Source organism: Prunus mume, linkage group LG4 (assembly GCF_029339155.1).
Source record: "Prunus mume cultivar Tortuosa linkage group LG4, ASM2933915v1, whole genome shotgun sequence".
NCBI lineage: Eukaryota > Viridiplantae > Streptophyta > Magnoliopsida > Rosales > Rosaceae > Prunus > Prunus mume.
Genome location: NC_142701.1, coordinates 9891655 through 9904008, shown reverse-complemented (window position 1 = coordinate 9904008; position 12354 = coordinate 9891655). Strand labels below are relative to the sequence as shown.

General features: G+C 36.1%; 1 protein-coding gene across 3 annotated transcripts; it reads left to right on the top strand.

The window, feature by feature from the left end:
- The first annotated feature begins 6227 nt into the window (after positions 1 to 6227).
- On the top strand, positions 6228 to 10840 carry LOC103341961 (phospholipase D alpha 1). Of its 3 annotated transcripts, none has more exons than XM_008245509.2 (4): positions 6228 to 6523; positions 6768 to 6873; positions 7859 to 9759; positions 10177 to 10840. In XM_008245509.2, exons 3-4 carry the CDS (start codon positions 8616 to 8618, stop codon positions 10608 to 10610), a joined length of 1578 nt encoding a protein of 525 aa, XP_008243731.2. In that variant the 5' UTR covers positions 6228 to 6523; positions 6768 to 6873; positions 7859 to 8615; the 3' UTR covers positions 10611 to 10840. The 3 variants fall into 3 exon arrangements, with proteins under 3 accessions (XP_008243731.2, XP_008243732.2, XP_008243733.2); XM_008245510.3 differs by having other exon boundaries at positions 6287 to 6668; XM_008245511.3 differs by having other exon boundaries at positions 6324 to 6633.
- The last annotated feature ends 1514 nt before the right edge of the window (positions 10841 to 12354 follow it).

Sequence of the window (12354 nt, the reverse complement as noted above, 5' to 3'; positions counted from 1 at the left end):
AAGGCCACGCTTTTGCTGCTGCCTAAGAAAAACAACAATGGAGATAAATTTAGCCCATGGAGACATTTGTTTGCTTACTCTTCAACTCACCAAGCACAATGCTCTCTAAATTATTATTTTTTATCTTGTTTAATTACAATGAAAGGATCGACCACTTCACTTGTTATGATTCGAACCGATTTTCTCGCCTTTACAAGGGCTAACCAATTGTCATTTTCTTGATCTTTTAAGCTAAACATAAAAGAAACACCAAACTAGAGATTTAACTAGTTTTCTGTACGCATTATCTATAACATATCTACTTATTAGGAAAATTACGACTAGACGCATCATATGAAGTCAATTTCCAAAGTAAAATTTGACTTTTGAGAATTACCATAGGATGCCTAATTTTGAGGGCTTGTTTGCTTATAATTGAGAATGAGAAGAAACATGATTGGCCCAAGCAAAGCTTGTGCTAGATTTTGATTGCTCAAGCTTCGTACAAGAAGGAAAAGATTGATATGGGCCACGGACAACCCATCGTTTGGGCTTCCCTTTGCAAAAGATTGGTTGAGTTTACTACAACGTCTTACTGTCTATCCCCATGGTAACCCAAACTTTTTCTTTTGGGTTACCAACATTACAATCTTCTTCACTTCGCTGTGATGAATTTTTTTAAATGAATCACACTGATTCTATTAAGCATGTTTACATATCAAGAATGGAAGAAGCAATAAATTGGGGAATTTAGATAAGAGAATCAAGGTATTGGAATCAAATTAACTACTTCCTCTAGTTGATTCCATTACCTAATTTGAGGACATTCTATTACAAATTTTAAAGTGGAACCCACATAATCTTTTATTCCTTATGTGTTAATAAACACAGTGGAAGTCATGAATTGTAATGATTCCAATACTCATGTGTTAGTAAGCACAGGAAAAGCAGGAATTAGAATCATTTCAATACCCATTCTAATAAATAAACATGTTATAAATTCATTATACTCCAATTTCCAGTTCAACCTTTGAAAGCTGCTCAATTTGGGCAAAGTTGAAGTCCATATTTGTCACAGAAAAAAATTGAAATGTATGAGATATAAAGTAATGTCATCAAAAGTTTTTTCAGTTTCTTCTTTTATTTATGAAAAACGACAGATAGAGTGTAATTGATTATAAGAAAGTGATTCACGAATACAATTATGGTGTCACATCCCTCTTTAATTTACGATTTTTTTCTGATCATAAAATATTACAAGTGATTTTAACACACCTCTTTTAACCTTGTACACTCTATTTGTGAGTATAAACAAAATTGTAAAACATTTTATTTGATGTACAAATGGCTAAAAGAGATGAAATGTCAACATGGATACTCAAAATAAAAAGCTAGACATTGAAATACAAGGAAAATTATTTAAGCCCATTGTTTGCGACAATGACCACAAAAAGACGACAACATAGCTAGGACAGGGAGTGGTAATGATTTAGTTGTCGTTGGATGGGTCGGTGATATATGTACACCGGGAGAGTGGAGGAACCCACCGCGGATTCCTCTCGTTTCTCACAAGTCTGGGTTATATTTTTTATTTTCATGTAGTTGTCATGTCATTTAATAAGAAAATGACATGAACATTAGCGTTTCACATCTAAATTGCATCAAAGGATTACATTGTGACAACATTCATAGTCTAGCAATAAAATAACAATATATAATTCTGAAGTTTCGTCGTGTCTATATTCAAACGTTATGTCGTTCTAATGACATCATTAAGTCATTCAAATAACAATTAAACACTTGTTTTTTTTTTTTCAAGTTTTCATTCATCTCTCTAATATACTATATTATCTTCTTTTTCAACTTTTTAATAATTGTTGGTGCGGTTTTTGTGACGGGAATTCAAATTTGGACCCTTCACAAAACTGAAAAATTATACTCACATATTTAATTTAATATGAATATTTTTTAAATTTTATTTAGATCCAACCAATGATGTTATTCTAATACTAACTCATTTCAATTTTCCCTCCCATTACATAGACTAACCCCAAAAAAAAGCTTGATGAAATTTTAATTATGTTTAAAAAGATGGTTAGGATTTAGGATTAGAAATACTTTTTATTTATTTATTTATAAATATTCAAATTGGAGTATAAATATTACTATTTAAAACATTTACAAAAAATTATGTGCGGACTGCAGAGCGCGTAATAGCCGCGTAGTCTGTAGTCAAACTCAAACCGGATGTGAAAGTGAGAGCGACAGAAACGTGGCAAGGGCACTTTATATAGGACTCGAGGTGAGCCATGCTTATCCACAAATATCATGATGTAGAGGGCCCACAATCAGGGCTCCCCACTAATTACATTATGATGAGCATTTTTCCTCTGTCTCCAAGCTCTATTTCTGACAAGAATAAATAAAAGAGGAAAAAACTGGTGTGTAATATGTGCTAAGATTTGGGCCAAATGATAAAATTATGTACCAAATGAGTGACTATGAGGAGATATTTCCAACATTTTTTCCTCATGAATTATAGACAAAATATAAAGTCAAATTGGCTAAAATCACCCTGTTTCACAACTTCTATTCTAAAATAGTCCCTTTACATTAAAGAGGCACTATAGGAACGACAAAGAGACACTATATGAGACATGGACTATTATAGAATAAAAGTTGTGAAAAATGACTATTTTAGCACAAACACCATAAATAAGTGAGAACAAACTAAATAACGTTTGCAATAAAGGGTTTTATCAGCATCGTGGTGGTGTAATTTTGTGTAAGTTTGCATTATGAAAATATTTTGTAAAAAAATTTATTTTGTTAGATCATCCACAGTGGAATGATGTAATTTCGGGGATGTAAAGCCACTTTTACATCCTCTTTACACCTCTGGGGGTTGTAAATGTGGTTTTTGCTCCAGTGGGGAAGATGTAAATCTAAATATGTATAATTGATTTTCTTTTGTTTGTCTTAATTCATTTTTGTGTTAACTTTATAAAATTAATTTTGTGTGTGTTAGGTTCATTTTATTTTTTCGAACAAATAGACATAAAAATATTTGAATTCTGAGAAGATATGATTTCATTCAAAAAGAACCATTGGATTGTAAAGTACATTTAATCTGAACTGTTGGACCTGATTTCATTTTGAAAAAATTAAAGCTGTTGTCTGTTGGTTGTTTTTGAACAAAAACAGGAATTACATCATTTAATTTTGCAATGTAGTCGTTGGGGAGATGACATCCTATAGGCATGGGGCCACATATGAAGTTTTGGTCCTGCAACTATTGTAGCGGGGCATCTTGGGCAAGTGAGTTTCATTCAACAACTTTTTTGCTCACTTTTGTTCACATTTTCTCATGTAGGCCCTACCTATAAGAGCATCCACAGTGGGAGGGTGTATAATGAGGTGTATGTTAAATATATACATTTTGTGATCGGAATCACCTGCAATGGAGATGTATAAACGAGTGTACATTTGCATCACCACTATGAGATGCAAATTTAGATGCACATATACATCTTTTTTTACATTTCTTGCAGATGGGACCTACATGAGAAAATGTAAGAAAAAGTGAACAAAAGTGAGACTTACAGCAGAAAAGGTATATATCTTGAGATTTACATCTTCCCTACTGTAGCAAAAATCACATTTACAACCATCGGAGGTGTAAATGGGATGTAAAAGTAGCTTTACACCCCCGAAAATACACCTTCCACTGTAGATGCTCTAAGGGATGTAAAAAAAGATGTACATGTGCATCTAAATTTGCATCTCACGGTTGTGATGCAAATTTACAATGGTTTACACCTCCTCATTGCGAGTGATTTCAATCACAAAAGGTGTATATTTAACATACACCTTATTATACAACCCCTCACTGATGATGCTCTTAGAGGAAGTCCAGGGTTAATACTCTACCCCCAAAACAAAAAGATAAATTTATGTCACCCAACATGTTTTTTCAACCTATTCCAATATTTTCTCCCAATATCATTTGACTAAGAAAAAGTTGGTACTAACGAGGTTTAGCCCAGTGAAAAATGACTTTGATCTGTAGACAAATAAGTTCATGTTCGAATCTTTATGTTTGTAACATCCCGCATCAACCAACGGAGAATGGGTGATGTGCCTTATATGTACATACCTCTCCATCTAGCACGAGGTGTTTTAGGAGCTCGCTAGTTTTGAAGTCATGAAAACTCTGAAGTTAAGTGAGTTGGGGCTAGAGCAATCCCAAGATGGATGACCCACTGCGAAGTTGCTCATGAGCTCCCATAAACAAAACCGTGAGAGCAGAGAGAGGGGCCTAAAGCAGATAATATCGTGCTACGGCGGAGTCGATCTTAGGATGTGACAATTTGATATCAAAGTCACTCTGCCATGTGGTCCGAGTGTGCCGACGAGGACATTGGGCCCCTAAGGAGGGTGGATTGTAACATCCCACATCAACCAACGGAGAGGGGGTGATGTGCCTTATATGTACATGCCCACCTTCATCTAAAGACGAGACCTTTGGGAGCTCACACAAGTCATGGAACTCCAAAGTTAAGCGAGTTGGGGCTAGAGCAATCCCAAAATGGGTGACTCATTGAGAAGTTGCTCATGAGCTCCTAGAAACAAAATCGTGAGGGCAAAGAAGGGAGCCCAAAGAGGATAATATCATGCTACAGTGGAGCCGATCCCAAGATGTGACAATGTTACCGTGATAGTGTGCGTACACTGGTCATGAATTTTTCAACGGAGATACAATTTTTAAAGGCACAAAACTTGATTGATGAACAAATTTTTATAAAGACTTGGAATTCTCTATTTTTTTAAAAAAAAAAGGATATGAATATGATGTTTTATAAAGACTTGTTTTATATTTAGCTAAAATGTTTTGTAAAGATTTAGATGGAGTTCACTCTTAAAAAAATAAAAAATAAAAAAAGACTTAGTGTGGTGGGGATTGAAAAAATCTCTCAAAAAATCTTTTTACAACAGCAGGAGAGGTTTAGTTCCTTAACTTTCCTCTCTTCGGTGTACAATAAAGACATCAACTTCATCCTCTCTGTTGGACCTGTCATTCTTCTATGTTTATTTTTTGGGTGCAACTTTCTCTGCCCCATTTTCCAGGAAAATTATAGAAAAAAAAAAATGCAAGCAAAACCCTCTCCTCCGAAACCCCACTCACTTATCTTTCTCACCCTTAACTCTTCTTCATCAACCCACTGTATTTCTCTTTGGCCCCACGTCAGTTTTTTTTTCCCTGGTGGCGGTTAGTTTATTCTCCTTCGTGTATAATAAGGACACTATTATTTTTTCCCCTAGCCTAAAACGACGTTATTTTGGCCTTTTTTTTTTTTAATATATAAAAAAAAAAAAAAAAGAAAAAGAGAAGCGCACATCGCACGACAACAAAGGCCGAGTCAATTCGCTGAGTCCTTTTGTCGAACAGATGGAGTGCACCAGAAACTAAGCAGAGTTGCAACTTTCTTCCATCTTCAAGGATTTCCACCTCCTTGTGCCTCTATATTGATATTATCCAATAACTCGGTATGTTCCCAAATGTGTCATATTCTCTGACACTTGTATATTTTATATATTAATATAGATTGCTCTAGTCTGAATGCACGTGGCCAAGAATGGGGCGGTGGTGAAGTCATAGATGCAATTTAATACCACGTTATCAAATATCGACAGGAATAATTTATTATAAACTAATATTGGCCAAGCCGGCAATTTATTAGTAAAATTATTTTGAAATACTCTCCAAATAATTAAAAAAGTTTAACTTTGAACTTTTCTCACTCATAGAGATTCAAATTTATAATTTGTAACTGAAATGATTAAGATAATTTATTTTTGCAGAGTTCTTGACAAATATAAGATATATTTATTTACAAACTGTGTTTGGTTTTCTAATTTTTTTAATTGTAGTTGGAAAAATTTGTTTTGATATGCTTAGTTGGTTTTTCTCTTTTCATTGAAAAAAATTAGTTTATTGATATACATAAGTTAGGCGAGTTGGCCAGAATTGTGAGCTCGCCTCATTACACCAAAGTTTGAATTTCATAAATTATCGCTTGTATTTTTTTTGGTTGACTATCACTTGTATTTTAAATAAATAAAAAGTGGTCTATTTTATTGAGGTTATCAAAATTTATCATAAGACTCAGTATTTTCATAAAATCATTTACTTCAGTCTGAAATTGGAGTGAATAAAGAAAAAGAACCAAAATGTGAATGGGCATGATTGCAATTTAAAAAATGACAAGGGACTTGCATACAAAGCTAATCATGGAGACATGGAAATGAAAGAGAAGAACCATTCATCTTTCTACACGGGTTGCCTTAAAAGCTAATTTAGCGGATCTCTATTTCTTCCTTTTCTTGGACTTTTCACATTCTGAGGGTGTAAGAAGAGTGCGCATCAATTTCTAACTTTTTTTTATATCTACACGTTGAGCCAATACTGGATCACACCTCTGTTCTTCTTTGCTCTGCTTTCACTCTCTCAGATCTCTCTCTCTCTCTCTCTCTGAAACCAAAAGTGAGTTCTTCCCAACTCATCCAACTCTGATTAATAATTGTATTCTCAATCACTATTCATTTGGATCAACGTTAATTCTCATTGCAATATAGTCAAAAAGAATTTGTTGGGTACATTTCTTTCTGTGTGATCTGATCGGTTTCTGGTTAGTTTTGAGTGAAGTTTCCATTTTTATGGTTATTTGGTGGTTTGGGGATTCATTACGAATTGGGTTTTGTTTATTTTGTTTGATCATTGACTGTAGGTGAGAAATGGCGGAGCCCCAGGAACAATGGCTTCATGGAACGCTTCACGCTACGATCTATGAGGTTGATAAGCTGCATAGTAGTAGTGGAAATCTCCTCCGTAAGGTATATGCTATATGATTTTAATTTTTTATTTGTTGTTTATCGTTTAGATCCGAGCTGATAATGGTGATTTGAGATCTTTTGTGAATCTGTGATCGTATAATTTTATGACCATATAATTGTGTATGCGCGCGTGTTCGCGTGTATGTTCTGGTCATTGGAATGTATAGTGAGCATGCAAGTTGCAGGAATGGTTCACTAAATTTATTTCAGTATATAAAAAGAGTTTGTTTTTTGTCTATGGTGTTCCTGAAAAAAATGAGAAAACCGGGTCCATTTGGATTTAGATATAAAATAGAAGTCCAGGACATTTGTGATATTGTTTAAGTAGGCATTTCTGTTGACTGTATGGTAGCATTGTTCATGTAATCACACAGATGGAGATAAAATTTATAAATAAATAAAAATAAGGAAAAATAATTGAAGTTTTGAGGTCAATGCAGATGTTTTTATTTTTATTATTAGATAAAACACCAAAGAACTTGAGTGTAAACAATAATTGCCTGAGAAGCTTGGTTGTGGATGTAACTTGAATGATACATTTCAGCAAAGTGTGAATTAGAATTCTACTGGGATGGGCAGCTGGCTGGGGCAAAGGCTAGATGTTTTCACTCACCCCCTTCCACTTTGCGGCACATATGATAGTTGTTGACAATTTTGTCTGTTTCGTTCCATGGATTTTACACGTGTTGCTTAACAAATCTGGTCAGTTTGGATATCATTTTCTTTCATGGGAGTTGCAGATACTCTTATATAAGTAACTCAAAACTATTATCGGTCTTTCTGCTTTTTTTTTTCCTTTTGTTATTGGTAAACTTTCTAACCACTTGATGCTTTTGAAGTTATTTGTAGGATGTCCATTTTCTAGTAGAAGTTTTTGAAGTTACTTGTAGGATGTTCTTTGTCACAAGATCATGATAAATTAGAAACGTAGCTAATCTTTTGTTCTGACCTTCATACATCTCTATCGTGAAATTTTACCGTGCAGATTACTGGAAAAATTGAGGAGACTGTTGGTATTGGCAAAGGAGTTAGTAGACTTTATGCAACCGTTGATCTGGAAAGGGCTAGGGTTGGTAGAACCAGAGTTATAGAGAAAGAACCCTCTAATCCTAGATGGTATGAGTCTTTCCACATTTACTGTGCCCACGTTGCTGCAAATGTTATATTTACTGTCAAAGAGTCTAATCCTATTGGGGCGTCGTTAATTGGAAGAGCATATGTACCTGTTGACGATCTTGTTGAGGGGGAAGAAGTGGATAGGTGGGCTGAGATTTTGGACGAAAAGAAAAGACCCGTTCATGGAAATCCTAAGATACATGTGAAGCTACAATTTTTTCATGTTACAAAGGACCGCAGTTGGGGTCTGGGTATTAGGAGTCCTAAATTTCCTGGAGTTCCATTTACTTTTTTCTCACAGAGACAAGGATGTAAGGTTAACCTTTACCAAGATGCTCATATCCCCGATAAATTTATTCCTAAAATTCCTCTTGCTGGAGGCAAGTTTTATGAGCCCCACAGATGCTGGGAAGATATCTTTGATGCAATTTCTAATGCAAAACACCTGATCTACATTACTGGCTGGTCAGTGTATACTGAAATTTCCTTGGTAAGGGACTCAAGGAGGCCAAAGCCTGGTGGTGACATCACCATCGGTGAATTGCTTAAAAAGAAAGCAAGTGAAGGTGTTAGGGTTCTTGTGCTTGTTTGGGATGACAGAACCTCTGTTGGTTTATTAAAAAAAGATGGACTCATGGCAACCCATGATGAAGAAACTGCACAATTCTTCCAGAATACTGGACGTGCACTGTGTCTTATGCCCTCGTAATCCTGATGGTGGTGGAAGCATTGTTCAGGGTGCACAAATCTCTACCATGTTCACTCATCACCAGAAGATTGTGGTTGTGGACAATGACATGCCAAATGGAGGATCAGAGAGGAGAAGAATTGTGAGTTTCGTTGGTGGTCTTGATCTGTGTGATGGAAGATATGATACCCCCTTCCATTCAATTTTCAGGACATTGGATACTGCACACCATGATGATTTCCATCAGCCAAATTTTACTGGTGCATCCATTACAAAAGGTGGTCCAAGAGAACCTTGGCATGATATTCACTCTCGACTAGAAGGGCCTATTGCTTGGGATGTTTTGTTTAACTTCGAGCAGAGATGGAGAAAGCAAGGTGGTAAAGATCTACTTGTTCAGCTAAGAGAGCTAGACAATGTCATTATTCCCCCTTCTCCTGTTATGTATCCGGATGACCATGAGACTTGGAATGTTCAGTTATTCAGATCAATTGATGGAGGAGCTGCTTTTGGCTTCCCGGATACACCTGAAGATGCGGCCAGAGCTGGGCTTGTTAGTGGGAAGGATAACATCATTGACCGAAGCATTCAGGATGCTTATATCCATGCTATTCGACGCGCAAAGAATTTCATTTATATTGAAAATCAGTACTTTCTTGGTAGCTCTTTTGCCTGGGAAGCTGATGGTATAAAGCCTGAGGACATTGGCGCTTTGCATGTAATTCCAAGGGAGCTTTCGCTTAAGATTTGTGACAAGATTCAAAAAGGAGAGAGGTTTACTGTCTATGTCGTTGTCCCAATGTGGCCAGAGGGGATCCCAGAGTCGGCATCTGTTCAGGCAATATTAGACTGGCAGAGGAGGACTATGGATATGATGTATTCAGATATTTTTAACAGTTTTAAAGAGCAAGGCATCGAGGAGGATCCTCGGAATTATTTGACATTTTTCTGCCTTGGGAACCGGGAGGTGAAGAAGCCTGGAGAATATGAACCCTCAGAGAGACCAGAACCAGATTCAGATTATATTAGAGCTCAGGAAGCCCGGCGCTTCATGATTTATGTTCATACCAAGATGATGATAGGTAAGTTGCTCCTGATCCAACATCTCCATTCACATGAACCAAGCCCAATTCTCTACTGAACTCACTTTTGTGCTTGGTTCAAACTTCAGAATTTATCTAACATTTATCTTGGTTTGTGGTGGTTATGGGGACGATTTATAGTAGGAAGTGATGTGCAGTTTTTGTTTTCTTGTTCTGAGTGTCGGTAATGTAGCTATCATTACCTGCTTCTTGATCCTAATTCAAACACCAGGAAGCTTCTTCAATTTTATGGCGTTTATCATTATACAGTACAATAACAATATTAGATAGTCTGTTATAAAGAAATCTGTGAAACTTTCTACCGTAGTGTTGTATTTCATAGAACAACGCTGATTTTACTCTGCCTATCTTGAATATTACAAATCACATAATTGACTCACCCTTTTGTTTTTGCAGTTGACGATGAGTACATCATTATTGGATCTGCCAACATCAACCAGAGATCAATGGATGGTGCCAGGGACTCTGAAATTGCCATGGGAGCCTACCAACCATATCATCTGTCGGTCAGGGAGCCAGCACGTGGTCAGATCCATGGTTTCCGCATGGCACTATGGTATGAGCACCTTGGCATGCTCGATGAGAAGTTCCTCCAGCCAGAAAGCGTTGAATGTGTTACCAAGGTGAACCAGATTGCTGACAAATACTGGGATCTGTATTCAAGTGAATCTCTTAATCATGACTTGCCTGGTCACTTGCTCCGATATCCAATTGGCATTTCCAGCGAAGGAACCGTCACCGAGTTGCCAGGATGTGAATTCTTCCCCGATACCAAGGCTCGTGTCCTAGGTGCCAAGTCTGACTACCTTCCTCCGATCCTTACTACTTAAGAGTGTCTTTTTTTCACTTGGTTTTGTCAAAGTAAAAACTTATGTTGTTTTTGTTTTAACACTACTATTTGTGATAGTAGATTAATAAGTGTATCTGTGTCACAACCTGCATAGATGTTTTTAATGGCAGGATGTTCATAGCAGGTTTTATGGTGATATGTGGTAATACTGTTGTGTGACTTATGAGCAATGTTTTCTTGTGTGTATCTTATTTGGTTTTTTTCTTTTCTTATCTGGCCCTACACAGTTTGTTGCTCATGCTCAGCGTTAGTTTCATTTTTTTAACAATTCCTTTGTTGCTATGTCCGTAAGAAATCTTTGTTCTAATTCCTGCAAATGGAACATTTCAACTTATTTTTTTGGTCAAAAGCCAAACAAATATACTGATTCGAGGGGTTCCACTTTATTGTGAGACATGTACTGTCACATAATATAACAGAAAATGTCAGGAGTTAGGGCAAACATTAAGAATTAAAATTATTAATTAAATAAGAATAATACAGTGAATTTATATTTTTTCATATTAAAAAAATTAAATTAAAAGAAAAATCAGATAATTAATCATATAACACAATTACCCAATTTAATTCTAAAATAAAATTAAAAAATTTTGCAGGTGAGGAAGAGTGTGTAGAGAGGCTAGTTTCTAATTAAAAAATATTTACACAGACGACAAGGGTCAAACTCCAATTTAAGGGGACAAGTAATTTCTATGAGAAAATTAATCGGAAAATTTTATCAGAAAACAAAATAGAATTTCTATTCACCATAACAACAATTTGTAGGGCTCATTTGTGAGTGATTTTGTATAAGTCAAAAATCATTTATATGAAGAATCACTTCTCTAAATAATTAGCTTAAGTGGTTTTAAGTGCTTTAGGGTTCGTTTGGGATTGCTTCTCTAGGAAGTACTTCTACTCATAAGCGTTTCTAACAAAAGTGCTTTTATTATAAAAATTTAGAATTTTCATAAAAAATTAAAGTGCTTCGTGGAAAAGCACTTGGGAGTGCTTTCTAAAGAAGCACATAGCAGGTGCTTCTCCAGGAAACGCTTCTATGACCCAGAAGCGCTTCCAAATGTTTTTGCCAAATACTGTCAGAAGCGCTTTTGGCCCTTCTTAAAGCACTCCCAAACAGGCCCTATGAGAATCACTTCTGCCTAAAATTATCCGTGTCATTGCTTTATTGGCTGAAAATAACAAAAAGTGATGTGTGAGTTTCTCTCCAGCCCGACCCACCCTCCCAGATCCACCATGATCTTTGACAATCAACACCCTGAAAAGCTCCCACACAGTCAACAATGTCAAAGTCAAGATTCAATACAAGGAGAGTATTCTGTTAGACCAGCAGAGGCCGATCTTTGCTGGCAAGCAGCTCGATGATGGTCACACCCTCACCGACTACAACATCCAAAAACAATCCACTCTCTACCTTGAGCTTTGACTTCGTGGCAGATAGAGAGATTTATGCCTCTCTCTGACTGTTTGAAGCTTAGGGACGAAAAACCCTCCATTGCTCTATCAAATTATTCAAAGGTTTCAATTTGTTGTGTGCAATAATGCTTTGTCAATTTGTTACTTTATCAAAATATTCCCAGGAGGTTTGAGAGGGTTTTCACCTTTGAAGGTTGTTAGAAGAATGCGACGGCCTCTGTGAGAAGAAGATGAGGGATAGTTGAAACGTGCTGGGCTGGAAGAAGATGAGGGATATATGATGTAAATTAGAAAAGTTAACAAGGACATTA

Excerpts from the sequence above, each read along its gene's own strand:
- LOC103341961 (XM_008245509.2), top strand. The coding sequence starts at position 8,616 with ATGGACTCATGGCAACCCATGATGAAGAAACTGCACAATTCTTCCAGA. Across the intron at positions 9,760-10,176 it reads TCATACCAAGATGATGATAG|TTGACGATGAGTACATCATT; the intron begins GTAAGTTGCTCC and ends TTGTTTTTGCAG.